The 27,228-nt window shown below is 61.1% G+C and overlaps 2 protein-coding genes across 19 annotated transcripts in view; one reads left to right on the plus strand and one right to left on the minus strand.

The window, feature by feature from the left end:
* The window catches only part of LOC103545070 (three prime repair exonuclease 2), a 46,863-nt gene extending 21,614 nt beyond the window's left edge, over positions 1-25,249 (minus strand). For 4 of the 17 annotated variants that reach the window (XM_070604841.1, XM_070604840.1, XM_070604839.1 and 1 more), the window contains exons 1-7: positions 24,750-25,249; positions 22,381-22,541; positions 11,389-11,476; positions 9,114-9,261; positions 8,911-8,996; positions 5,087-5,202; positions 682-749 (exon numbers count right to left, since the gene is read on the minus strand). In XM_070604841.1, coding sequence (XP_070460942.1) covers positions 682-749; positions 5,087-5,202; positions 8,911-8,996; positions 9,114-9,198 — 355 coding nt within the window. In that variant the 5' untranslated portion in view covers positions 9,199-9,261; positions 11,389-11,476; positions 22,381-22,541; positions 24,750-25,249. Of the gene's footprint in view, positions 1-681; positions 750-5,086; positions 5,203-5,668; positions 5,969-6,069; positions 6,288-8,910; positions 8,997-9,113; positions 9,262-11,388; positions 11,477-11,795; positions 11,856-22,380; positions 22,542-24,749 lie in introns of those variants that run through there. The other 13 variants (XM_070604851.1, XM_070604849.1, XM_070604843.1 and 10 more) reach the window with 10 other exon arrangements.
* Positions 15,453-23,140, plus strand: LOC103544743 (extracellular matrix protein 2-like). 2 transcript variants are annotated; one of them, XM_070604831.1, is made up of 10 exons: positions 15,453-15,650; positions 15,858-16,052; positions 16,800-17,183; positions 17,556-17,840; positions 18,109-18,224; positions 18,649-18,781; positions 19,015-19,172; positions 19,617-19,756; positions 21,920-22,246; positions 22,728-23,140. In XM_070604831.1, the coding sequence occupies exons 1-10, from the start codon at positions 15,524-15,526 to the stop codon at positions 22,906-22,908; spliced, it is 2,046 nt and encodes a 681-aa protein (XP_070460932.1). In that variant the 5' UTR covers positions 15,453-15,523; the 3' UTR covers positions 22,909-23,140. The 2 variants fall into 2 exon arrangements, with proteins under 2 accessions (XP_070460932.1, XP_008509774.1); XM_008511552.2 differs by having other exon boundaries at positions 15,648-16,052.
* Positions 25,250-27,228: the final 1,979 nt, after the last annotated feature.

Below are 27,228 nucleotides of genomic sequence, written 5' to 3' on the forward strand. Positions count from 1 at the left end.
GGCAGCCTGGGCCTGCCCGCAGACCAGCCCTGCAGGCTCCAAGACATGAAGACCTGTTCTTCTGGCCCACTTCAGCCTCGGGGACAAGTGTCCCCAAATAAGTGAATTGGCAGTGCCAGCTGGGCATGGAGCAGGACCCCAGGATCCAGTTCTCCCACCCTTTAGTGGGTGGGCCAAACGCAGGCCCATGGGAAATCTGACTTTTAGAGATACCGTTGTGAAGGGGAAGAGTTAGCCACCAACTTGAGGACTGCAACTTGCTCCCCTCACCTAATGTTCACTACTGGGTTAAGAGCAGTTTTTCCCAAGAAAAGATAGGAAAGAAGTGCCTACAAGACAGCCCTGATGCAGAGCTGCCCAGCATGCTCCCAGGAAAGCCACCTGTAGCCCCAGTGAGAAGAGGACAGACCACCGGAGACACTGGCAAGAAGCGCCATCTCTGCCCAGAGCACTTTGGTGGGCGGGCTGGCAGGGAGACACACCCTCGGCCTTGCTCACATGCCCCTACGAGAGGAGCTCTCCCACGCATCAAGAAGGGCTCACAGTATCCACGGCGTGTGCACCATCCAGAAGAAAACACCAGTCCAATGGGAAATTCACAACCGCTAAGGAGGCTGTGCACAAGCTCAGAACTGCCCAGAATCCACCACCCAGCTCCAAACTCCCGTAACACAGACCCACCTTGGATCTTCACCTCAGCCGGGGTCGCCTTCAGCGAGCTGAACTTGTCCTGCCAGGACGGACAGACCCTGCAGGGAAAGAGCAAAACCAGAGAGGCTTGAGCGGGCCACAGAGGCTCCCTCATGACCCCTCCCTACACACAATCTAAAAATTGGATGACTTGTGCATGTGCTAAACGCCACTGAAATGTTCACTTTACAACGGATAATTTTATGTGATATGAATTTCAAGACCATAAGTTATCAAGAAACAAAAACCAAAATATTGCTGAAAGTTTACCTAAGAAATGTGACTTTGAATATTGAAATTAAAATTCTCACAATAAAAAAAATGAAATGACTGCCCAAGAGGGAAAAACTGAATTCCTCAGATCTCCAAGCTCTTTCTCAGAAGGAACCAAGGGGCTGGCTTTTCTCTAAATCACGGGGCAGGTTTCTTTGCAGGATATCCAGTGAGGCCCTTCCTGCTCTGGCAGCCTTGCAGGCCCCGCCTGAGTCCCCCCTCTTCTCGTCACAGAGAGCTTTCTTCTCACCTGGCCACAGCACACCGAGTCCACTCCGGCTCATCCTGCGAAGCCCACAGCTGACAGCACTGGCTCCAGAAGGCAGCCACCTCGGCATTCCTCCATCACAGAGGGGCCTAGGCAATGTCCCTCTCAGACTGTGGGCTCACCGAGGCCAGGAGCTGGCTTTACGTCCTGTATTTCTGGGGTGGGCCCAAGCAGCAGCCAGTACGGAGAAGGGGGCCAGGGAGCATAAATGAACGAGTGACCACGGCCTCTTGCCACGGAATAATCTGCCATTAGTAAATGCCCACGCTTAGCTCTTTCAACAGAGCTGAGAAAAAGCATAAATCAGCAGGAGATACTGCTGCTCCAGCTCACAGCTTTCAGCCATTTGAGGGCTCCTAGTGTGATGGGCTCTGGGGTCACAGCCCCAGCCTCCCAGGTGGGGAGACGGTAATCCCAGCTGCCCCCCTTGGCCTGGTGGAGGCCTGGCTTTGATGACACCACACAGATAAACAGGACAGTGGCCACTTGAAAGCATCTCACCTTAAGACACTGAGCTGACAGGCAGAACTGTTTCCAGACACAGACCGCATCCAAAAGTAAGGGCCCCAAAACTCTGGCACGTGTCACAAGTACCACACGGCTCAGGCCTCCCGCTGGGTCTCCTCCAAGAGCGGGCAGGGTCTGAGCGCTGCAGTCCCAGCCCTGAGCTCCGGGCCCGGCACAGCACAGAGGCCATGGGAATGTCATTCCAGTTGCTGAGACCAACGCTTGCTTGCCAGGGAGCCCCAGGAGCTAGCTGCCATGGCAGGCCCTATCCATGTGAAGATAAAGAGGCTCTTTCCACTGGACAGCTAGGGCCGGACTCCACTCTGCCAGCGCAGTGTGGGGGCCAGGGCCCCAGCCCTAGGGATGTCCTGACTCAGCGTGGTGGGAAAGGGCACCGTGGCAGTCAGAGGTCTCACTGCTCCTTCCCCGGGGCCGTGCCTCCAAGACCTGCGTCCCAGGTCACACCTTCCATGACCATACTGGGGCCCTGGGAGCTAGCAGGGCCACCGCGGACCTGGGGCCCCACACTGTAGGACTACAGCAGAGAGCGGCTGGACCCAGCAGCCTCAGCTGCACCACCTGTCTTCGTGACTCATTACAGCAACCACTCACTCGGCCAAAGAGGGCCAGGGCACAAAGGGAAGGAGGAGAAGGAGCCCCCACCGGGTGAAATGTTAGGAGGCTGGCCCCTGGGCCCAGTTGCTGGGCAACATTCTCTCTCTCACAAGGCGCCAAGGAGCAGAGAGCACTCAGCGATCCAGCAGGCACAGGCTGGACCACAGCAAACCACTTCAAAACACTAAAGAACAAATCCACACAAGCTGAAGTGACCTCACTCAGAAAGGGCTTTCAATAAAGTTGATTTTCCTGAAGCAGCAGGGAGCAGGGCAGAAACCAATGGCGCTCAGAGCCTTGAAAGCAATTACAGCCCTTTGGGAGGCCAAGGAGACCACATGACTTGAATTCAGCCACCCAGGGGACCCTGTGGCTCAGCCCCAACCCCGCTGAGGGCCAACACTGGGGGCAGCTTCTGGGTTCCTCCCGGAGAGGGGTGAACAAGGTGGCCCTAAACGGAGGCCTGAAATGGTAAAGCCATGTGCAGAGAAAGCCAGCATGAAATTCGGGGGAAGCTGAATGCTGTCCAATCCTCTTCTCAGGCCCTTGAAAGGCCTACGGCACTTTTGCCAGCTTGGATCATAAAAAGCAAGCGTGCGTTCCCTGGCTGCTGCTTAAAAGGATTTGGTTTCCTATATCTGAAAGAAGTACTAAAAGCATTTGAGGAGCGCAGCCACAGACAGATCCCCCCCAGCTCTCTCTGGCCAGCAGAACAACCCAGTCCCCAGCTTCTGGGCTCCTTCCCTCGAGATCCTCTCCTGCTGGGAGCATGCTCAAGACCACCTACTAGCCTAGGGCACACCCACTACTGTCTCTCCTGCAGCTTCCTGGACTAGATGCTGGTCCCTCCAAGGCTCGCAGTAGCTGTCACGGGAGCCATCTGCCATCAATTCCCAGGGCTGATGAAACACCCTCCATGTTGGTCTCCCCATCTCCAGCCAAATCCATCTGCCACAGAACCCCTGAATCACCTTGCCAAAATGCCAATTTCGGTATGTCGCTCCCCCGGTCCCATGCTGATCCTGCCCAGAGCGCAAAGCCCCAAGGCCTTCACATGGCTCACAAGGCTCCACATGGGCTGCCCTGAGCTGCCAGCCAGGCCACCGCTGCCCAGCTCTCTCTCCCACACCTCAACTCCCCGCTCCTGTCGACACGAGCACCTACCATTCCCTGTGCCCTCCAAGATCAAATGCCACCTCCTCCCTGCCATCGTCCACAGCACTGAGCCTGCAGAGGTGTGTCTAACACTGGGATTTGTGTCTGCACCTTTTACAGCCACTTAAGGTCCAGTACCTTGAGGACACCCATCCGTGTCTGAGGTGCCTGGAGTGGCACACGGGTGCGCGTGTGTCCATGTACCTGCCTGTCTGCCCATAGCCTGGAGCATGTCTCGGGTATGCACAACATCATACTGTGGGCTGGGGCCGGTGGGGGAGGCCCACCCTTCTGCAGCTCCCAGTGCTTTGGAGAGCCCGAGAGGACAGCAGGTCAAGAGAGAACCAACGGGCTGAGGGCTCTGGCAGAGGTGCACTCAAAAGGTTATGGGTGTTCAGGGGAAGGAGGAATACATCTTGTCCTGGGAACTGGAGACTTTTTAAAAGGAGATGGGACATGTGAGCTGAGCCTTTGAAGGCTGTATAGGAGTATGTGTGACACGCAGAGACCTGAAGGGTATTTCCAGGAGGGAGAACAACATCAACAAGAACAAAGCTTATGAGAGCACTGGTGTGTCGAGGCCTGGGGTGAGGCCTGGGGAAGGGCCTGGAAGGCAGCAGGAGGGGCTGCTGGAAACGCAGAGGTTCAAACATGAAAACACCTCCTCCTTCCTCCCGGCAGTGCCTAGGACACCCAGCCCAGGGCCAGGTCTGCTGAGGTCCCATGGCCTGGCAAGTGCACCAGTTGGGTGCTGCTCCACCACCAGGCTCCTGCCCAGGCGTCTTCCTCAGCTGCAAGGGCAGACAGGTCAGGCTGAAGAGGGGCAGGTCCAGGCCTGGCCTCATGAGAGACTGCCATACTGACTGAGCACGGCCTCTCCAGGGAGGGCCCTGAGGGGTCTCTCCCAATAGCACGGGATCTGTGCTCCACAGAAGGCATGGGCAAGCCTTCCCCACTGGAGCCTTAAGACAGACATTCAGCTCAGGGGCTGCTGCTCCTAAGGAGCAGACATTCTGCAGGACTTTCTGGATCTTTCCCCTTGCCATCTGGGCAGGCATTGCTTCCCTTGCACTGTCCAAGCACAGACACCATGCCGCACCTTGACTTGAAGGACTGGGAACCGGGGTCTTAGGCCTGCTTATCACTCACTCCTTAGTGGGAAGGCCCGAGACAGTTAATGCCTGTAGCCTGACCCTCAGCTTCCCAGTCTGAAGATGAAAGGACTGCAGTCGATCACTTCTCAGGTCCCTGCCAGCTCTGAAACTAGGAGTTAAAGCAAGAAAAATGCTCCGAAGCCAAGCTCAGCACTTCTGCAAGGTAGCAAACAGACAGGCTGAAGCACTGCTGCGGGGGGGGGGTGGGGGGGGGGTGGGAGGCACTTCCACCCCAAACTTGAGCATGGCTCCAAAGCTGGCACCTCTTAACCTAAGTAGCTGTTCTCACAGTGCCCTGTGGTAGGGTATGGAGCCCCCTGGGAGGACAGCTACTTATACCAATAACAAACCCCACCCTCCTCCGGTGGGTTCAGTGGCACCCGGTGTACCCCCCGGGCGGGGAAGGAAGAAACAACGACATTACCGTGTACAGATCCACTCCAGGATTTCCAAGCGGTACTTCGAGGGGCTGCACAGCAGTTCCTGAATAGTCTTTGGCTCTGTGATGTAAAGACCCTCGAGGAAGGGGCAGTTGAGGTCCTAAGCAAGGAAAGGGAAAGCCAAGAAGCTCCAGAAAGCCCGCATCCCTGAAGGGCTGAAACGCACCTCTGCAATCGTGCTCTTGGTGCTCCTTCCTTCACACACGCCCCCTGCCGCCCAGCACACAAGGGGCTTGTCAGCGTTCACACGCTCCCCACCCCACTGTGCACGCCCGGCACACCCGCAGCGCTCTCCCTCCATCTGGCCCAGAGTTAAGTTGCCCTCATTCTCATCTCAGGCTGCCACCCCACCTCCTTCAAGTTTGGCCCCTCTGGGCTTCGTGTAGCAGTTTGACCTAGTAGCCACTAGGGGCTTTAGCGAGATTCCGATCCAGGCTCGCGGCTAGGGGACCATGGTTTCGGAAAGTGGGGGGAGAGGAGGGGAGGGGGCGAGGAGGGGACCAGGCGGGGGCGGGACGTGCGGGACCTGGGACAGCTACTAGACCTTGCGGGGCGGGTTTCCTCACCTCTGCCACCGCTGGCATCTGACGCCGACTCGACAGGGTGGCCCGGACTCGGCCCGCCCGTCTCCCCCTAGACTCCGCGAGCTCCTCGAGCCCGGGGCCTGGGCCCTCCCCGTCTTTGCACTTGCTTCGCGCGCCCGGGAGAGTTCCGTGCGACCCAAGTGATGGTGCAATACACGCTGGGCGCCGACGCGCACTGGCAGGCACGGGCCGTGGAGCCGGCAAGAGCGGAGGCCCCGGCCGCCCGCAGCGCTGAGACGGACGCCCAGCCAGCCGCGCCCGCGGCGGGGCACGGCCCGGAGCCGCGACAGGGGCCGCGCGCTGCCGCCAACTTCCGCTGCAGGCCCTGCCCGCCCTGCCACCCGGCCCCCGCCGCCCCAGGTGGCTCCCTGGGTCCGCGGCACCTTCAGCTTCGCGAACACCTCCACGGCCGCCTCGAACATGCCGTCGTCGCTCTCGTCCTCGCAGCAGCCGCAGGAGCCGCCGCCACGGCCGCCAGCGCCTAGCCCGGCCATGTTTCGCGCTTCCAGCCGCGCCCCGCCCACGCCGCGGACTCACTGGCCGGCCCGACTGCCAATCACGCGCAAGCCCCGCGATCCTCCCGCCCACCTGCCTGCGCGGGGCGGGGCGGGGCGGGGCGGGGCGGGGCGGGGCGGGGCGGGGCGGGGCGGGGCGGGACCGGGCCCAGGGCTGGAGCGCGCGGCCGCGGCGGCCCCCCTCCCCCACCGCGCCTGCCCCTGAGGCCGCGGCTCCGCGCCTCGGCGCCGCCTGGGACGCCGGCCCGGGGAAGAGGGCGGGACGGAGCTGCCTCTCTGTCGCCCGTCTGGCCCGCGTCGCCCCTGCTGGCGGCGGGGCGCAGGGCGCGTCAGGGCGAGCCTCTTCCAGGAGAGGGCGCTCCTGCCTTGGTCGGGTTCTCCCCTGGAGGATGAAGAGGAGCCTTGGGCGCAGGACGGAACTGTGACTTGAGCCTCCCATCTCCCAGCACCGGGCTCTATCTCCTGTTTCCCACATGGCTGTAGTTAGAGGAAAGTTTCTTGAGTTCGAATCTAGCGTCACCACTCACTAACTGTGTGACTTTGGCCAGGTTACCTAACCTCTCTGTGCTTCCTTGCCCTCACCTAAGGGGGATAATGAGAGCACTTACCTCATTAAGTTGCTGTCAGGATGGAATGAGGTAATAATTCCTTTGAAATACCTAGGACAATGCCTGGCACATAAAAAGAACTATGTACATGTTCACTATTATTATGCTGGGTCCTCCTACTTCCCCCTCCCTCTCCCCCCCAGTCTGTCTGTCTTTGACCTTAGTGGAAGATTCTGTGGCTCTTTTCTGCCCTGTCCACTTACAAATTTCTTTGCATCTCTCAGGCCCCGCAAACTCAGTGCATCTGCAATGAAATTTGTCAGCCCGTCCTCCCCCAGACTTCCGAAGCCCCCAGTTCAGTGAAGGCCCCCATCCCTGGGGCCTGTGGATCAGATGAGGTAGGAGGGAGGCAGAGAGCGGCTGGCGCCCAGGGAGTGGGGAGCCAGCGGCAGGCAGCTGCTGCCGGCCCTCCTCAGTCCCCTCCAGGGGCTATCCCTCCTCTGTGCCCTGCCCTGCCATCTCCTGAAGGGTAGGATCAGGGGTCAGGTCTAGAGGCGAGGAGACCTAGGGACCTGGCAGGAGGCAACTGCAGTCGTCTGAGTGTAGGTAGGAGTCTGGGCTAACAGGAAGGGACCCCAGCCCGGCCTTGTGAGGCAGAGCCTGATGCCCTCCCAAAGGAACGGATGGAATTCCAAGCTATTCTAAGGAACTGGAGCTGAAGGGACAGCCCCAGCCCGGGGGCCCAGGGGCCCAGTGATGTGCAAAGCACCTTAAGGCCCCCTCCTCCTTCCGACGTGGCTGCTGCCTTGGGCCCTTCTGGCAGCTGAAGTTGGGTTGTTTTTTTAAATCTTTTTTTTCTATTTTTGTTTTTCTTTCTTTTTAAAAAATTTCATTTCCATCACAGCCCCAGCTCAGACGTTCAAATTCTTGTGGGTTTTCCTGTGGATCTTTCCTAGGACTGGGGAATTTGGCGGGAGAAACCACGGCAGTGTGGTGGCCTCCCCCAGCCTCCCCATATCCTCACCAGCTCCTGTGTACTCTGGAAAATTCCCCTTCTCCACCCGGCCCGATGGAGCCAATACTCTAAGCAGCACTTCCCCCAACTCAGTAGCTCTGTCAGTGGCAGGGGGTGGGACATGGAGGGATTGCCAGGGCCCTGAGGGGAGAAGACCATCCTAAGGGGTCGTGGGATCCATCCTCCTCCACAGAGGCCCTGCTGGCCAGCCCTCAGCTCGTGGAGACGGCTGCCGAAGAGGCTGCAGCCTCCCTGTGCATGCCACCCCAAGTCGTGGCACCTCCCAGGCATCCTCCACCAGAAAGACCGGGAGCTGGGATGGGAACAGAGGCTGCTGGGCCTCTCAGGGTGGAGGGAGAAGAAAGGGCTGAGTGGTAGAAGCTTCTGGAAATGTGGACTCAAGCTCAATACAAGGAAGCACTTCTCCCGGAGAGCAATGTCGAAACACTAGCCGGCTGCCTGGAAAGGAAGGGAGCTCCCTGTCTTTGAGATGTGCAGGCCCCGGGAAATGGGTAAGGATGTGGAGGGGTGGATAGCTACAGTGAGGAAGGGGAGGACAGCTCTCTAGGGGCATTCCTGCCCAGGGCCCCTGGTTCTGTGAGGGAGGCCTGGGTGGGTCAGGGGTCAAAAATGGAGCTGAAGGACCCATCCACTTGGGAAGGGATGCAGCGGGATGGAGGGGCAGCAGAGACTGTGGGGCCCTGGGCAGACTTGGGCACCGCACTCAGCAAGAGCCAACGTCCTGATTGTGGGGGAAACTTGGCCATGGGTCCCAGCAGGGCCTCCACCATGTGTCAGGGCTTGGAAAACTGGTTGGAAAATGAGGCCAGTTGACAGGCCCTGACTCCACTGTGCCAGGGATGGGCTGGCAGGCTGTGGAGGCCGAGGCAGCCGGCCACATGAAGCCCCTCTCTTTGTGCACCTGGCGCAAAAATGTATAACCAAGCAAGTGGCTTCACCCAATGGCCTCCCCACCCTGGAGCAGCGGGCTGTAGGTGGAGCAGGGCATTGGGCAAGAGGAAGGGCCCCGAGAGTATCTCAGCCCCAATGTCCCAGCAGACCCCAGGGTACGGGGGAATCTTCACCTGAGTACCCCCCCGCCAACAAACATCGCCAATCAAAGGAAGCTGAAGTTCAAGGGTTTACCTCTCCAGCAAGGAAGAGAAGGCAGACTGGCTTCTGCTGCATCTGACAGGGGTTGAAGGCCTTGTTCCACAGGACCCCATCAACTCCTGCCACCGAAAGGGGGGAGCCTTTGAGGGATGCAGGCTCCCTCCGGTCGCCCCCACCCCTGCTTTCCCGCCCCCTGAGATTCCCCAGTAAGAAAAGGAGATCAAAGGATTCCTCACCACGTCCATCAGGTGGTGAGAACCAAATGCAGGCTCTTGAAGAAAAGGCAAGTGGGGAGTGTGTGTGTGCGCACACGTGAGACATTTCAGGGGAGACTTCAGTTATGGGATGAGAACCTTATCAGGTCCACGGGAGAAGTGGTGGTGCCTGGCATTGGATTTCAGGGAGAAATGAGACAGGCTAACAGGTAAGGCTGAGGATGGTCTGAATTCAAGACTCCCCAGGAGAAGCAAAGTGAGTGGGCTGTCTCCTCCTCTCCCTCCCTCTCCTCCCCAGACCTCTCTCATCTGCTCCCCACTGAGCTGCTACACTGGGCTGCTGATCACCCAGCCACCCAGGCACCCAGGTATTGCAGCTAGCCCACGCCGTCTGTGCCAGCCAGGAGCCCACTCAAAAACCATCTTCATGCACATGGGAGGAGTGGTGGAGAACATGAAAGTGGGGGACCCTTGCAAAGGAGAGGAGGAAGAGCCGAAACGCTGCAGAGATGCCAAACTTTAAAATGGGCAATCAGACTGGAAGGATTCCTAGCACAAAAATGATGCTTTCTCTCGGGTGGCTGTCATTCACCCATCACAAGGCCCTGGGGACTGGCCTGGCCAAACACACCCTACTGGAGTCGTGTAAGTCCAGAAGACTCCAGCGCCACCACCGTGGGCCTGACAGACATGGGCCTGCCACACGTGTGGGCTTGGGGGAGTCTAGTGGTCTCTAGGCCTAGCACTGGGCAGATGAGACTCAACCTAGGAGCTGACTGATGACTGCCAATTAATTCTAGAATGCTCTCATTCTAGGACTCTGCACCCACATTAAGAGTCTACTGGCACATGAGGATGCAGTGGCTGCCCTAGGACCTTGGCCTCCTCTTCCTGTCACTTCTGGTCCCTGTGCTGGGGCAGGGACCATAGCAACCCAAGGCAGGGGCAGCTGGAGAGCCAGCCCTTGAGAGAGGCAAATGGCTTCCCACCCATGGGAACCCTAGGCAGTGCCGCCCTCACACTCCCTCAAACGTGGCCCTGCCTGGGGACCCCTGCTTTAGGGCCCACCCTCACCTCCTGCTGTCACCGACGGGTACTTGGGGCCAACGGGACACCACCCCCTCCCAGGCCACAAGCTCCTGCAAGAGCAACTTTCCCACGTCCAGGACCCCAGTGGGATCCCAGCCCACTCCTAGGGGTCCATCCCCTCCCAGGGCGAATCTTGCTTCAGGCCCAAAGCATTTGTCGGGGTGTGGACCCAGCCAGGCCACGTGGGCAGAGGTGTACCCACGAGTGCGCTCCTGGCCCCAATGGAGCTAGGAGTGGGAACAGACACGGGGGAGGGGGAGAGGCCACAGCTGGGGTCTTCACTTGTCCTCTGGCCCCATGCCCCACAGATGGGGGGCAGGCTGGGCGCCTGGGGGCCGCTGGGTTCCCTGCTGTCGCCCTCGCGCTCCGGGTTTGCCGCGGTGGGGCGGGGGGAGGGGCAGGTGCCCGGCGCGGTGAGAGCTGGGCCGGGACGGCTGCGCGTGCACGCGGCGCAGGGGAGGAGGGGGCGCGCGCGGCTGCACGTGCGCGGGGGCTCAGCCTCCCCCGGGCGGCGGGAGAGGAAATGGCGGGCGGGACGGCCCCCTCCGCGGGGAGACACTCGGGTCTAGACGGCTTGGCAAGGCCGGCGAGGCTGAGTCACATGCGTCTGGAGCTGGAGACACGGGCGCCAGGACTGGAACATGAACGTGCCCGCTTGGGAGGGCTGGGCGGGGGAGGGGGCACTCAACCTCGCCTTGCCTGTCCTTGGCCCCCAGTTGAGCACGAGCCCCAGTTTCTGCTCAGCCTTTGTCCTCTGAGGCCCCTCCATGCCCACCTGGAGGGGCAGGGGCACCTTCCAAAGGGAGTCAAGTGGGGCCCACGTTACTGGCAGGAACCAACTGGGATTTTAGATGGGGAAAGAGGATGGGAAAGTGGCTGTCATGTGCTCCCATCCCGACCTTGGTCCTGTTCCCTCCACCCGGCCACATCCCAGCCACATGGGCCACCTGGGACCTTTTTGCCCCAAAGCTGCCCTTGCTGCACTCGGCCCCCTCCAGTCCACCTTCCCTCCACGCTCTCCAGGGACGGCCACACTCCAGCAGCTGAAGGCCTTGGCTCCTCTCCCCTGACCGCCAGTTCCCCTCACTACCCCCCACCTCATCCCCAGCCATCATTGTCCCATTTGGGGTTCTGGTTCCCCTTCCCTCCTTCTCCTTTCCCTGTCTCTGTTCCTGTCTGTCTGTCTCTCCCTCCCTCCGTTACTCACTCGCTTGCTCAGGAACGCCAGGTCCTGGGCACAGAAGCACGAGGCCTGAATCTGGATGGGCTGATGTCTTTAGTGCTCACAAAAGCGTCTGCAAGAAAAGTGTTTAATTGGGACCAGGTCCTCTGAGGTTTCAATGGCATTAAAATAAGATGGGTTTTTTCTAGGGAAGAAACTGCTGGCAACAGGAAGAGGGCATGCAAAGTTTGGCTTTTTTCTTCTCAAAGCTTGAAGAGGGCAAAGGCCGTGTGTACCTATATTTATATAAGAGAGATGCACGAACATGTGCCAGACAGACCCTCCCACACGACCCAGTGGGTAGACCCAGCATCTGTGTGCAGGTGTGCACGTGCTCACGCCTGCACACACACACACACGTGCACGCACACACTAGTTTTGATGTTACTTACTCTGGGAGGTCACCCCAAAGGTGTGTCTTTCGCTGCAGAGCCACTGTTCTGCCCTGGGACCTGGCAGAAGACCTAGTGTGTAGTAGGGCCTCCATGTACTTGTCAAGTGACAGATAGTGGGAGGGCAGGACTAGCAGCCCAGACCCTGGCCCTGAGCTCCAGATTCATACATGGAACTGCTTTCTAGATGTCACCGCTTGGCTGTCTAATCACCAACTGCACACCTGACACTCAGGAGCTGGACTCCCCAGCTTCTGCCCCAGGCTCTCTCAGCCCACATCATCCTGACTTCACCCACTCCACCACCTGCAGCCTCCACCCTGGGCCAGCCACAATCACCTCTCCCCTGGAGGGCGCAGCTGCCTCCACACTGACTCTGGCCTTCCACGCTTGTGCCCCCAACAAGTCTGTGTTCTACCCCGCAGCCCAAGGGATCCTTTTATAATGTAAGTGAGATCATGTGACTCCTCTGCCCAGAAGTCTGTGGTGGCTCCCTGATTCCTTCAAGGTCAAAGGCAAAGTCGGCCCACCACCCTTTGACGCCCTATCAAGCTGGCCCTCCTGCCCTTCCCCAGCCTCACCCCTCACTCAGCCTGCTCCACCACATGATCTCCTGGTTGGTTCTCAAATTGGGCCAAACCCTTTCCTTCCTCAGGGCCTTTGCACTGGCCCTCCCTCCTTTTTGGAGAGCTCTTTGCTAGAGCTCTTTTTTCCTGGCTATCTCTTCACTCATGTCTCCACCCAAATGTCACTTTCTCATAGTCCTCATCTGATTCCCTGTCAAAAATGTCCCTCCCTCTAGTCACCATAGCCAGCCCCTTTCCTTCTGATGGGATCCCTGTGAGCGCAGGGTAGCTGGCCGTGTGGTTCACTGCTGCACCACACACAGTGGCCGGCAGAGCAGCGCCTGGCCCACAGAAGGGGCTCAGGAATGTTCGGTGAGCTGACACTCTCTTCTCCAATCCTCCCTTGGTGGGAGGAGGACTCTCAGCTGTGCGGTCCTAAGGGGACTTGAGGGACAAAGAGCATGGCTTTGGCATCCTCAGAGCTGCCAGTTTGAGTCCCGACTTGTGAGGGTATGTGTGTGCTTGGGTGTGCACGCGTGTGTGGACAGTGGCCACGTGGAAGGGAAGGGCAGGAGAAGAAGGGGCAAGAGTCCCTTCCTTGCCCTTAGAATCCTGGGGTTGTGCAGCTAGGAGTGACCTTGATCCTCTCATACAGCTTATGTAGGCCCTTTCCAGCTCTCAGATTCTAGAACTTTCCAAGGAGCCCACATCCAGCACATTGAGATGGGGAGACTGAGGTCCTGAGCAGGGAAACTTGCTCCCAACATCACATGGCTGGTCCATCAAGGGCAGAGCTGGGAGCCCAAAACTCTTTCCAGCAACCCCCGGCTGCATCCCTGGTTCCTGGAAAATCCCAGCACCCCTCCCACCCTGCACTCCAGACACCGGGCTCAGGGTTAGTGTTGGCCAGGGGCCCTGCCTGTCTCAGCCCAAGTCCACGAGTGAGCTCTGCGTGCAGGAGGGGCGGGCTCAGGAGGGCACCTCTGGTTCTGCCAAGCCCCCAGCAGGCCGACTCTGCTCCATGGGGGCTCCTTCAAGGTCCCCACGATGGCCGGGCACCCTGAGACTGGACAGAGTAGGTCCACTGGGCCCCCAGTGGGGGGAAGGGCGGAGAGGACAGGACTCCATGGGAGCTGGGGAACTGAGAGTGCTCCAGTCCTCACCCCTTCCTGCCAAGGTGGGTAGGAGCGGGGGTCCCTCCCTCCTCCAGGCCGCTGTGCCAGAGAAACCTGGGAGCAAGCTTCCCCCACCCCCAGCCCGGCTAATGGGAACCAGATGGCAGGATGTTTAGTCAGCGCCTGGGGAGCGGCGCGAACAGGGGAAATGGGTCGGGGGCCAGGATTCCAGAATCCATCCCCAGGCAGGGGGAGGGTCAGAGCCAGGACTCCCACCACAGCCTATCTCCAGGGGCCCACCTCGGGCGGGTCCTTCCTCCTCCTCAGGCGATGCCTGGACTGGCGGCAGGAGGCAGGAGGCCTGGCCTCTGGCGTCTGACTCGGGCGAGCCCCACCCCCTCTTGGTTCCTTCTCTGTAGTTGGGGCGGTGGTGTTTGCTCAGTCTTCCAGGATCCCTGGGTAACCTCACCTCGGGCCTCCTGTGCCAAAGTGCTCCCCTCCCCCAGCTTCAGCAGAATGCCGGCCCAGGACATCCTGTGTTACCCACGGGCGCACAGGCAGACAGTGGCTTCATCCTTGGCTTCTAAGGTGCTTGCTCACGCTCATTCCCCAGACAGTCCCTGTCTCTGGTCTGTGTGTGGCATGGTCCCAAATTCAGGCCATAAACCAGAGCCCTGGATGGGATGGGGGAGGAGGGTGCCGGCAAACCCCATGTAGCTCATACTGGACTGTTACCTGGCATGGGGGCTCCGAGAAGGCAGCGACTCCCATGTCCCCGCCATACCCTGCATGCAATATATCTGGCACTCAGGACTCGGGCTGTTCCCTAGACCCGAGTGGGCACATGCTGAGGAACCCACTGAAGATCCACTTGCTGGGGACTCCTTGCCCTGCCCTGCTCCCACCCCCCTCCTGGGTCTCACACATTCCCCAGTGGCCCTGGACAGAGACCTTGAACCCCAGATGGCAACGGAGAGCTCCTTCCCGACAGCCCTTCCGGCCCCCTCCCCCGACTTCCCCTCTCCTCTCCACCCAAGCCTTGCCCACAATTAACTCATTTTTTGAGATCGCTTCCAAACATAAGTCAACGCTGGACAGAGCTGTAGGAAAACCTTCCTCAAGGCTGGCCCTGAAGAGCCTGTGGTGAGGCTGGGCCTCTTTGCCAGCCCCCGCCCGCCCGCCCTTGGCTCTCACTGCCGGGTCTGGGGCTGGGACCCTCTGTGAGCTGGCCCAGAGGCCTATGGTCAGACACCCTCTTCTTTGCCTCTTGCTCCACCCCACAGCCCCTGCCCTCGAGCCCAGCCTCCTTTCCACCTGGCCCCACCCTGACCCGCAGGTGCCCCTCTGACTGAGAGGGTGTGTGTGAGGCATGGGGGCATCTCTGGAGCCCCTGATAACAGTGGTCACACTGGGGCCTGGGACTCTGGGCCAAGAAGTTTGGGGGCCCTGTGAGATGGCCCCACTCGGGCCACTGCCAAGCCACCTCAGGCCAGGGAACCCAGCAGTCCCTTGTCCATAGACACTCCAATGTGGAGGTGGGGTGCAGCTGAGGGGGCCGCAGGAGCTGTAACTCCCCCCCCTCCATTTTACAGAGAAGGAAGTGGAGGTCTGGAGGGAAGGGAGGGGCCCAGAGGTAGGCCAGGAGCTGGTAGAAGGACCAGGAACTGAGCTTTGAACTCCAGCCCCATCCGGAGGCAGGCCTGTGCCCAGGTGGTGCTGGGGCCCTGAGGGCCAGGGTCCACGCTCACCTCCTAGCTCTGTCCACATGTTCTGTTTCCTCCGGAATTGGGAGGCCTCAGCACTGGTGCCCATGGCAGAGGCCCACAGGCTTGGCAGGTTCCAGAGGGGCCAGAGCTGCCATTGCCCAGGTGGCCCTGGCACCTGCCCCATCTCCTGAGGACCCAGGAGGCCCTGGGGTCTGCTGCTTGCATGGCCCAGCCCCTCTCCTTTCCCAGGCATGGAGGTAGGACCTGGCAGCCTGGGGTGGGCAGCCTGCTCTGTGGTGGGCCTCACAGGCCCACTGTGTTTGGAGACAGAAGCCCCATTCATGGGGGCCACTGGGCCTGGGCCAGTGGAGAATAAATGCAGGCCTTACAGAAAAAGAACAGGAGCACTCGGGTCCAAGAAAAAATCAATCTCTCTTTCTCTTCAGGTGGGAGCAGGCAACTGTTGGGGTAAGTCGGGGGCAAGGCTTGGAGAGGTGTGTGTTTGAGGGGGTGCTTCCTGGGGGAGGGCCAAGGCGAGTAGGGGAGGCTGTGAGCGCTGCAGCCAGGGCCAAGAGCTCAGGCAGCAGAACTGTTGCGTGCCATCCCGCGTGTGTCCCTTCCTGCTGTGGCTGCCGCTCCCACCTCTCCCAGCAATTCTTCCCTCCACTGGCCCAGGCGGCCTGTGCGGCCCACGTGAGGTGGCCATGAAGACCATGCTGCTCCCCATCCTGGCTCTTTGGGTGGGCTGCTGCCCCAGAGGGGCCCTGGCCAAGCAGGGGCCGAGCCTGAGAGAGCCCATGGCTGCGCCAACACCCGGGAGCTTGCATACCCTGCGGCCACCACCGCCCAGCCAGCCTAGGACCCCCGACGGTGAGTAGGTGGCACCAGCGGGAAGAGGCTGACAGGAGGGGAGCACCCTGCCCTGCTACGGGACCCTGGGGCTGGGGCAGAGGGTGAGAAAGCCAGTCACCCTGGGGCTGCCCGCCTGGTGCCTACCTTGGGTGCTTGGGCAGGGGCTGGGAGGGGCCCAATGGGCCTCAGGGAACCCTCCCTGGAGGGTGAGGGGCGATTGCACACTCTGAAAGGTAGGGAGAGGGGAAGGGAGAGGCCCCCTAGCAGAGGCTGCTGCAGCTGGGGCTGGAAGAATGGATCCAGGTTTGCTGGTTTGGGAGTTGAGTCAGCTGTGCAGGCCTACTAGGGAGACTGGGAGAAGTGTGAGAGGCTGCAAGTGAGGGTCTGGGGCTTGGATGGGGTGGCACAAAGGGCCCGAGGAGACCAGCTGTGGTGTGGCCTTCGTCTCATACGCCAGTGGTTGACACCGTGCTTGGTGTCCTCACCCCAGGCCTGGGAGTGGAGCAGGAGGGACCAGTGGGTGGGCCCAGGCACCCGCTGCCTGCAGACAGCAAGACCTGCAGGGGAGGCCCATGGTCAGCGCTGGTTAATGAGGGGCCGCCACATGGTGGAGGGGAGGCCTAGGGGCTATTGGCCCTCCTTTGCCATGGCTGACAGCCCCCATGGCTGATCTACAACTCGAGGGGAAGGAGATGCTGCCTCTCAGCCATGCAGGGGTCCCAGCCACCCCAGCCCACACCAGCTGTAGCCCACCTCTTTCTGTAGGTCAGGTGCGACCAATTCCCAGGAACGGCGACCCGGACAGGCCTGAGGACGGAGCCCACGGAGACCCTGCCCAGCCCCCAGCCCCTGGCTGGAAGGCCCCTGCCAGACCAGGGCTGGCCCAGAGGAAGGAGCTGCCCCCAGCAGCCTGGGAGCAGGAACAGGGTCATAACAAGGAGCCCAGCACCGAGTGGGCCCAGCCCCAGGCCACAGCGGCAGCAGGGGCTGAGGCAGCAAAGCCCCAGGCCGCCAAACTCAGGCCCTTGCAGGCCAGCAGGGCCCCCCGAGCCCAAGATGGGGCAGTGGCTGGTGAGAAGGGCCAGGGCAGGAAGGCGAGAGTCCGCGAAGCCAGGAGCAGAGGCCTGAAGCTCGGGAGGCCCCCCAAAGGTGAGGACCAGCCGGGATAGGCGGGCCCCAGATGGGGCCTGCGGCAGGGGAACGGGGCCGTGTGTGAGTCCAAAGTGGCCAAGGTTTGGCCAATCTCACGCTAATCTCACCAGTGTCACCAGCCACTCAGACCCCGCCCCGCTCTCAGTCTGCCCAAGCTGAACACCCTCATGTGTGGGGCAGGAGGGGAGCTCTCCATGGCAGGTCCCCTTCCCCAGCCTCAGGGCCCCCATGTGGGCCTCTCTGCCCTTGGTGCCAAGGAAAGAGGGCCCAGTGGCCTGTTGTTCCAGCCTGGCTAGCTGGGTGGCTGGCAGATGCAGGGGGCCCCTGTTTCTATGTGACCAGGCTGGGGCCATGTCTGCCATCCTCCAGGGTCCTCCCACCAACCTGGCCGAGGGGGCTGGCGTCAAAAGAAAGACCGCAGCCAAGGCCATGGTGGCAGCAGCATCCTGAGGACCACAGGCCATGGGCAGAAAAGGCCCGGAAGCAGTCAAGGCCCCGGGCACAGGCTTGCAGACCTGGGCACTGCTGAGCAAGCTGTGCCCTCCCTGCCGGCCTCCTGCCTCCTGGCCCGGGCGGCCATTGCCTGTGGCAACGTCAAGATGAAGCATGTCCCTGCCCTGACCGACCCTGGCCTGACCACACTCTACCTGGCAGGTGGGTGGCCCATCTCCTCTACCTGCCCCCCGCAGCAGGGGTGAGAAGGCCCCATGCCCGGGCTTCCCCTCGAGTGGGGCTTCGGCCACTGTGGCTGCCGCCCTGCTGTGCCCTGGGGATGGCCCACCTCGCTGTGGGTCCTGGTTGGCAGTGAGAAGATGCCCTTCAAGGAGCATATCACTGCTGCCTCTGGCCTCAGGGAGGTACAGTGTGGCAGAGGGGAGGGGGAGAAAGGGACCTGGAATATGGCCGCCCCATGTGTACACAGAGAACGAAATTGCCAAGATCCCAGCCCACACGTTCCTGGGGCTGCCCAACCTGGAATGGCTTGACCTGAGCAAGAACAAGCTGGATGCCCAAGGCCTGCACCCTCATGCCTTCAAGGTGCGCAGCGGCCCCTCCACCCGCTCTCCCTGGGGACCTGGGCTGGGGAGGAGGACTGGCAGGTCTGACATGGCTCCAGGTGTCCATTGTCCTTGCCCCGCCCTGCCTGGGGGATAAGGCCTGGAGGAAGCACTGCACAGAGCACCCAGCATGGTGGGCTTCGGTGATTTAGGGTGACACGGTCCATAGCTGGGAGTATGGAGAGTGGCAGAGATCCCTGGGCCCCAAGAGGGAGCAGGACTCTTGGGAGAAACTAAAGGGGGTTCCAGAAATCCCCAGACAAGCCTGGTCCAATTGGGAACTAGGAAGCCATGATGCAACCAAATAGGGGTGCCCCCTGGGCGGGCTGAGCCCAAAGGCATGCCAAGAAGGCCTGTTCCCAGCTAGCAGCACCCCAGCCTCCTCTTCTCCCCACCTCCCCCAGAATCTGACCCGGCTGAAACGGCTGAACCTGGATGGGAACTCACTGTCCACAGTGCCAGCCTTGCCCACCTCCCTGCAAGAGCTCAAACTCAACGACAACCTCCTGCAGGGCCTGCAGCACAGCAGCTTCCAGGGTGTGGGTGGGGGCTGGGGGCTGGGCCTGGGCAGCCAGGGAGGCTGTGGAAAGGTGCAGGCAAGGAGAGGGTCTGCCCAGGACAGCCTGGCTGGAGGGCAGAGACAGGAGCACCAGCCTGGGAAAATGGCCCTGGCCTCTAGGGGCAGGGGGTCTCTGGAACCACAGCGGCAGCTCCCAGGGGGCCTTCAGAGCTCTGTAGTCAGCTGACACACCCCTCTGCCCGCCCTGCAGGGCTCAGCCAGCTGCTGACACTGGAGGTGGAAGGGAACCAGCTGCATGACGGGAATATCTCCCCCCTGGCCTTCCAGCCCCTACGCAGCCTGGTCTACCTGAGGCTGGACCGGAACCAGCTGCGGACCATTCCGCCTGGCCTGCCAGCCTCCCTGCAGGTGAGCTGGGAGCCCTGAGCCCGGGGAGGCAATGTTGTGGTCAAAAGACCAGAGCATCTGCCGCCGGCAAGTAGAGCTGCCCATGGGGGGAATTTTGACGATAAACCCACAAGGCCTCAGTGCCAAAGGGCCTCCCCTCCACCTGAGCAGCCTTCCAGAAGCCCAGAGTTGGGCTTTGAAGACCCTCATGGACCTGCTGGTGTCCCTGAGCAAGGCCCATGCCCCTTCTGGGCCACACAGTCCACTTATGCTTGGCAGTACTCTCTGGGACTGTGTCTTGTGGGCTTCTGAGGAGCCATGGCACTGCTGGCAGATGTCACCGGGATCGTTTGCACAGATGGCCAGGCCCCAAGAGGAACAGAGAAGGTGGCACCTGAGTCCCATGGACGGGGCCAGGTGGAAGGGAGTAGCAGGTGGGCCCCTCACCCCAAGCCCTGGCCCTAGGAGCTGCACCTGAGCACCAACGCCATTGAGGAAGTTTCGGAGGGTGCCCTGAACCGCAGCCGCAACCTCAGAGTGCTGGTGCTCAGCAACAACCAGCTCCAGGAGGACCGGCTTGCACCCCGTGCTTGGATCGATCTCCCGTGAGTGCCACTGCCTGCTCTAGCACCACCTGAGCTTCCCTGTGATGGGCACATGGAGGCCAGAGAAAGAAGATGTGCCCAAAGGAAGCCAGAGAGTGAGGCATGGGTCGGGGCGGGGGGGGGGGCTGGAGAGGGCCAGGGTGGCCCTGTTGCTTGGGCCTGGGTCACCTGTGCTCCTCCAAGATCCCCCTCTGTCCCTCCCACCTGGCAGAATCCTGAAAGCCACAGAAACCCCCTCCCCTGCCCAGGCCTGGATTTGCCCTGCCAGCCCCCAGGAAGCTCACCTGGGAGGTGCTGTGGGCCTGGACAGAGGGGCAGTGCAGGTGGTGAGAGCTGACCTGGTGCTAAGTCTAGCTAGGAAGCGACAGGGGCATGAAAGGGGCAAGGAAGAGATGGCAAGGCACGAGAAAGAGAGGTGTCTAAGTATCCTGGAGTGGCTATGACAAAGTACCATAAACTGGGCAGCTTAAAACAACAGAGATTTCTCCTTTCGCAGTGCTGGGACCAGAAGTCCGAAACCACGGGTCGGCAGAGCGGTGCTCCCTCTGCAGGCTCTAGGGGAGGACTCTTCCTGCCTCTTCCAGCTTCTGGGGTCCCCAGGTGTTCCTTGGCTTGTGGCCACCTCACTCCAGTCCCTGCCTCTGTCTCCACATGGCCTTCTCCTCTGCATCTGTGTCTCCTCTTCTGTCTCTTATAAGGACACTTGTCGTTGGATTTAGGGCCCACCCTACTCCAGGATGATCTCATCTCAAGATCCTCATTTAATTATATCTTCAAAGACCCTTTTTCCAAATAAGGTCACATTCACAGGTTCTGGGTAGATGTATCTTTTGAGGGCCACTATTCACCCCACCGCAAGAAGGGTCCAGGCTGAGTCCCTGTGATCTCGTTTGGACAGCTGAGTGGACACTGGCAGGAGGGGTCCAGGAGGAGACCTGGCCCTTATAGGCAATGTCTAAGGAGTCAGGATGTGGTTTCTGGAGTAGGGGGAGAGCTGGAGAGGTACAATCCATGGGGTCTGACAACCACCAAGGAGCGGGGTGGGGGGGGGTCAACAGACAGTCCTACCCGCCATTCCAGGGACTGGAGCCTCCCGCCCTGCATCTTCATGTTCCAGGAAAAAGTTACCAGGACGTTTGGGTTTAATTATTCCTTTTTCCTCTCCCCCTCTTGCCAAGGGGGCAAAAGAAAGCAGACAGCAGCCCAGGGAGGGGCCGTCCTGCCGCCGTTCCACTCCCGCCGCGGGGCCTGGGCAGGGGGCTGGCGGCCAGTCAAGCCTGGGCCGGCGCCGCCCAGCTTTTCTCTGGCTGGTCGGAGGGGAGGGGGCAGCCGGCTCAACAGGCTCAGGAGGCACCGGAGCCCCCACCCTGTTGCCTGAGGGCGTCATGGGCCCCAAGGCCAAAGGACTGACCCCACCGCAGGGGCTGGGGGATGTCACTGAGAGAGGCCACTTTCCCTGCTCTGACCCATTCTAGGAGCTTCACCACCCTCTGCCCCTGCCTTTCCCTACCAGCCCTTGTCCTCACCCACCGTGGTGTGACCTGGGCTCACGGTGGCCTGAGCTTCACTGCCTGCCTCCCAGATCCCTCGGGGTCGCCTGGCCTTGACCCTCTGGGAGCCTTATTTTTCTTTCCCTTCCCGTCTGTCTTCTGCTTATTAGCCTGGGTGAGGCAGGAAGAGGACAAGAGGAGAGGGCCGTGAGGCCAAGGAAGGGCAGAGCAGGAACAGGCCTAAGTGGGGAAGATGGGGTGACAGCTCACCCGCCCCCGCCTCTTTCCCCAGATCGCAGGTACCTCCATTTGTATTTCCCTTGTCAGGTGGAAATCTTAGGAGCCCCGGAGGGTGGGAAAGAATTGGGCCAGCATCGCCAACCCTGCAGTGAGCGAGGAAGGGCCCCATCCAGATCCCCTCTTCCCGGCTTCAGGGACAGAGGAGGACACAGAAGCCAGACAGGGCCTGGCCTGACTCATGGTGAGGCTGCCGCAGGCCTCCTGGCCCTTCCCAGCTGTTGGAAGCTCTGATTTTGGCTTCTGTCTGGGGGCAAATCCCCACTCTCCTCTTGAGTGTGAACCAGGGACCCTGAATTGGGCTCCAGCTGTTGCTGTGGTTCTGGCCAGGTGCCACCAGCTGACCCCAAACCGACCCGTGTGTCCCACCCTACAGGAAGCTGGAGACCCTTGACCTGTCCCACAACCGGCTGGTGCACGTGCCTTCCTTCCTGCCGCGGGGCCTCCGGCACCTGACGTTGCACCACAACCGCATCGAGCGCATCCCTGGCTACGTGTTCGCTCACATGAAGCCAGGCCTGGAGTTCCTGCACCTGTCCCACAACAGCCTGGGCGCCGATGGCATCCACAGCGTGTCATTCCTGGGCCTGCACGCCTCCCTGGCTGAGCTGCTGCTGGACCACAACCAGCTGCAGGCCATCCCGCGGGGCCTTCTGGGCCTCAGGCGACTGCAGGTGCTGCGCCTGAGCCACAACAAGATCAGGTGGGGCCACCTGCCGGTGCCTGCCCTGCTGTCCCACCCCTCCCCACTGCCAGCTGGGGGAGGAAGGGGAAGCTGAGGCCAGGAGGCCCTGCCTGCTAGGTGGGCTAGGGAGGGATGGTCTATGGGCTCCTCACCTGGGGGCCTCAGAGGCTGAGGGTGGGATTGTGGAGAGGGGTGGAATCCTTCGCCGCTCCCATCCATCCGTCTTGGTTACCATGATGGGAGGCTGTGCCCAGAGGCTACAGCCAAGGTGGAGGGCTGCAGACAGCAGAATTCCGGCAACAAGGGCTAAGCCCTGAGTGGAGAGGTAGCAGGTGGTGTCAGTACCTGCCTGACCCTCCACCCTGGGTCTGGTCTCTGTGCCTCAGTCTCACCACCCCCTGACCGTGGGGCCCTCTCTTTCTCTCCTCTTGCCTGATGCCTGTCTCCCCTTTCTGGGATCTTCTCTTTTCTGCTCGGCCCCGCCATCCCCCCTTCACAGATACGTGCCCCTGAATTCCATCTGTGACACACGCGTGGCCCAGGACTCCAACCTCATCTCCACGCACCTGGAGAACAACCTCATCGACCGGCGCCGAATCCCACCCACTGCCTTCTCCTGCATCCGAGCCTACCACAGTGTGGTCCTCCAGCCCCAGCAGGGGGAGGGGGAGGGCTCCTAACCCCACCCTGCCAACCTTCCCCGCCCCCTGCTCCTTCGGGACTGGTGGTGGTGAGGGCTCAGGCCCAGCTCTACTTGATCTTTGCACCACTGGGAGAAAGATCTAGAAGACCCTGATGCTTCAGATGCGCCCACTTCCCATTGACTCCTGAGGCCCCTTCACTTAGGAAATGGCCCAGCAGGGTGCGGTGCTGGTTTGGACTTGAACATAATAAATGCATCTCGTTCATGCCCGCACAGCTCCACCAGCCTCCCTCCCTCCTTCCCGGATCTAAGCCACATGAGCACGCTGGTTCTGCATTGGGCATGGAGCCCCGGGCCCGTATCTTGGACACTGCTTTGTCAGCAGAGGGTTAAGAGGGCCTCGTTCCAAAAGCTTCTCTGAGAACCTCCCCACCTGCCCTGGCCAGGGTCCTGCAGTCCCCTGCGGCTCGGCCGCAAGCCGTCTGGGGGTCAGGCTCACCTCCTTTACTAAGGACAGCATCAGTACCTCTCATCCAGGAAGCGTCCCTGGCCAGGCATCATGGATACACAGAGGTGAGCTCGGCTGGCAGAGCAGGCTGACATGGAGGCACCTGCCCTTGTCCTGGAGCCACCTACACCCACGCCTGCACCGAGGCCAGAAGCACCTTTTCTCTCCCGCTCCCCCAATTCCAGGACCGGGGCCCTCATCTGGTTCTCCCCTCCCTGATGCCCAGTGCACACTCATCCCCAGTTCACTCAACCCCATCCTGTGGGTCCCTAGGGCCCTACCCACAGCCTGTGGGGGCAGGCACAGGCGTCCAAGGATGTGGGTCCCTGATGTGCCCTCTTGCAACCTGGTGTCAGGGGAGAGTGGGGAGCACCATAGCACCATCGTCTCAACCACTCTTGGGGAGTGAGCGTTTGGTCCCTGGGAGGCCAGGCCCAGCCCTGGAGGCCCCGCAGCGACTGCTGCCTCACCCTAGTTGCAGGGAGGCAGATGCAGACACCAGTGAGTTGTGAGGGCTCAGCCCTGCTGAGCCTGAGGATGGGACCAGCCAGCTGTGCTGGGTGGGGACACAGGGTCTGAGGAGCCCCCTGAGACCACTGAAGCAGTTGCCCTGCCTGTGTGAGGGAGCCACTGGGAACAGGGTGGAGTCATTAGGTCAGCTTCAACAGCCCAAGATGCCACCCTGCTCGGTACTAGCAAGGGTGAGGGACAGCGGGCCACAACCGGCAGGGAGCACGATGGACCCAGCCCTGCCCCGGGGGTGTGGGGGGCTTATGGTGGTTTGGGGGCTGGGGAGACAGGCAAGCGACAGGCATCAAGGGTGTGGCGGGAGTAGGACTGGCCCCAGTCTTCAGTGCCGCTGGATGAGGAAGGGTAGCAACTGCCCCCTGCGGAGACCCTGCCCTCCCACCACCTCTGGCTGGGGTCTGGCCCTGGGAACTTTGAGTTTTGCATTGGTCCCAATCTGTAGCCATCCCTCCCCCCCCCCGCCCCAAGTTCGTAGCAGAGCGAGGGCCAGGCCCTGGCGGGGGCGGGGAGAGGCCTGGGAAGCTGGCTGAGTGTTTGCTTTGGACTCATCCCTGCATTCCTTCTCCTCCCGGGCCTGGGCCCACAGATAGGGCACTTCCTGTTTGGGCTGGGTTGGGGTCAGCAGCCCTTGAGACACTGGCCACTGCTTCCCCAGCTCTCACGACCCCTCCTCCCCGGCCAGCCACCCTGGCCCAGCCCCTCCTGCTCTGGTCAGCCCCTGGCTCCCTCCATCCCCACAGTCACAGAGGTCAGGACCTGGAAGGCACAGAAAGTTTGGGCTGGGTGACCACCCCCCTCCCCCAACATCCATCCCCCCCCCCGCCCCGCCTCCACGTTCTTACCTCTACTGAGCACATAAGGCCAGAGGGCCTGGGAGGAGAAGGGCCACACTCAAGGGCCAGCGGCTTGTCAGGGCAACCTGGCCATGGGGTGGAGTGGGGGGCAGGGGATGCAGGAGGGAGAGGAGGGTGCAGGGGGGTGGAGGAGGCAGGCAGCCCACAGATGATTGCCCAGCTTAATTCCACCTCTCAGACAGGAAGCCTCTTGGCCCTTGGGGCTGCTACCAGGTAGGCCGAACCCAGGCACAGGGGCCAATCCCTCGGTGACATTCCTGAGCAGAGGGGGCTTGACTGCAGCCAGGGTGCTCTCTTCAGCCCAGGCCATTCCCCGAAGGGCCTGGAGCTCAGGGCTGGGGTGCCAGCAGCTGGAGGCCCAGGGCTTCAGGACGAGTGGGAAGGTGGCTGTGGCAGTATGGCATGCCCCCAGTGGGAGGGGCTCTCAGAGCACAGCCAGGGAAGGCCTCAGACAGAGCCCCAGTCAGGGGAGCGAGTGTGGCGCAGCCGACACCTGGTGGCAGGACCCAGCCTGCCTGTCACCGTGCGCCCGCCTCTTCCTCACCCATGCCCCCACCCCCTCTCCCCTGCTCTCTCATGCCTGCTCGCCAAGCTCCTCTTGGGGGCAAATGCTGGCTCTAGCAGAGGGTACAGCAGTGGGCACAGCCTAGTTGGTAACCCCGAAGTACTGGGCATCTGGGGGGACACTGTAATGATCATTGTAATGGTGGTGACAATAGGGTAGGAGTGACTTGGGTCAGGTGGCAAGAAGGGAGGCATTCATCAATCCCCAGATTGAGACACGGGTACTGAGGTGATGGGGGTGGGACTGAAGGTAAAGATAGTGGGAATAGCAGGGACAGGAGGGGCATACATAGGCTAACAAGCCTGAGAAGTAGAGAGTGGAGACGGGCAGCAGGGGTGCCCCCTCCCAGCCACAGTCCCAGAGTCCTGTGCCTTAGCCTCCAAATTCTCCTCCGAGCTGCCTGCTTCTCTCCATCAGCAGCACGCCAGCCAGAGGGACAGCCCTCCTGCTCCTTCACCAGGCTCTGGCCTAGCCTTCTGCACAGCTAGTCCCCAGCCTTCCCCCTGCCTCATGCCCCGCGCTGAGGCAAGCTTGGTTCAAGTCCCCTCATCCAGGAGAAACAGGCCCAGGAAGGGGCACAGAGAGCCGAGGAAGGCAAAGATTGTGTCCAGTGTGGTGTGCCCATGCCTATGCCTCTCCCAGGCCCTGCGCCTGTAGCAGCTGCCACCATGGCGGCCATGTGGCGCCAATCCGGTGACACTGGCTGCCCAGCCCCCTCTCCTGCACCTGCCCTCAGCCACTGCAGGTAGGAGGCAGCTCTGGGCCCTGCTCCTGGTGGCTGGCCTCCCTCAGGGAAGACCATGGGGGGCCCTGGAGTGACTCGTGGCCTCCCTATATCTTACTCACTTCCCAGGCAGGCCACAGATGCCTCCCTGTGGCGCAGCCCCGTCCACCTGCCCTCATCTGGCCACACCCCAGACCGTGCCTGTCTAAAGATAGTTAGAGCCCCCTCTGGGCCCTGAAATTACAGCCCTGGCAGCCTGGGGCAGAGAGCTGCTGTGTGATTATGTTCTCAGGGGAAGGTCAAAAAAAGCTCTGGCATAGAGAGTGCCAGCTTTCACCAGCCACGCCTCGGCCATAAGCATAGAGAAGCTTCGAGAGAGCGGAGGCTCGGCCTACTCCGCAGCAGCTCAACTCCCTCTTGGGCCTGTTAGCATGAACCTCATCCGGAATGGTCCCGGGCCCCGTGCACCCAGAGGGTCCCTGTGATCACAGGTTAGAAGTGCTGCCTTGGGGCTCCGTGATGTCATGACTCTGGCCCCGAGGGACCCTCGAGGTGGGCGAGGCCACCCCCGGTGACTGTGGATCTGACCCTCACAGTGCCCCTGCCCAGCTCCTGAGGGTGTGGAGATTGGGGGTAGATGAAGCCAGCAGGCTGTGGGTAAGGACCGAGCAAGGCCATGAACTTGGAGACACCGGCATGGGCTCAAGGGCTTCAGTGCCTGGAAGCCTTGAGGGCCCTCTCTGAAATCTCACATCTTGGCTGAGTTCTGGGCAAGGTTGCTTGCTCAAGAAGGGAACTTGATGTGTGTGTGTGTGATGTGTCCCTGACTTGGAATGCATCCTGGAGGCTGGGGCATAAGGGGGCTCCTGTGGGTAAGATCCTTTGCTCTGGGCTGGTTTTGCAAGAGCCCTGGGCCAGCGCTCTGGGGAGGGTATGAAAGGCAGCCCCAGGGCACCCCTGGAGAGCTGCCGCCTCCCAGAAGCCCTCCCTGCACCCCCATCTCTTGCCAGCACCTAGGCCTGAGCTATTTCCTTCCTCTGCTCATCACACTCAGGCACAATCGTGATTCCTCATGCACGTCCTTGCTTCTGGTCCAGCAGCACGTGCGCCCAGGGGCAGGGGGAGCAGTGGAAGTCAGGGCTGACTGACTCAGTGCCCAGAGAAGGAACAGAGAGGAA

This window comes from Equus przewalskii, chromosome X, assembly GCF_037783145.1.
Source record: "Equus przewalskii isolate Varuska chromosome X, EquPr2, whole genome shotgun sequence".
Classification (NCBI taxonomy): domain Eukaryota; kingdom Metazoa; phylum Chordata; class Mammalia; order Perissodactyla; family Equidae; genus Equus; species Equus przewalskii.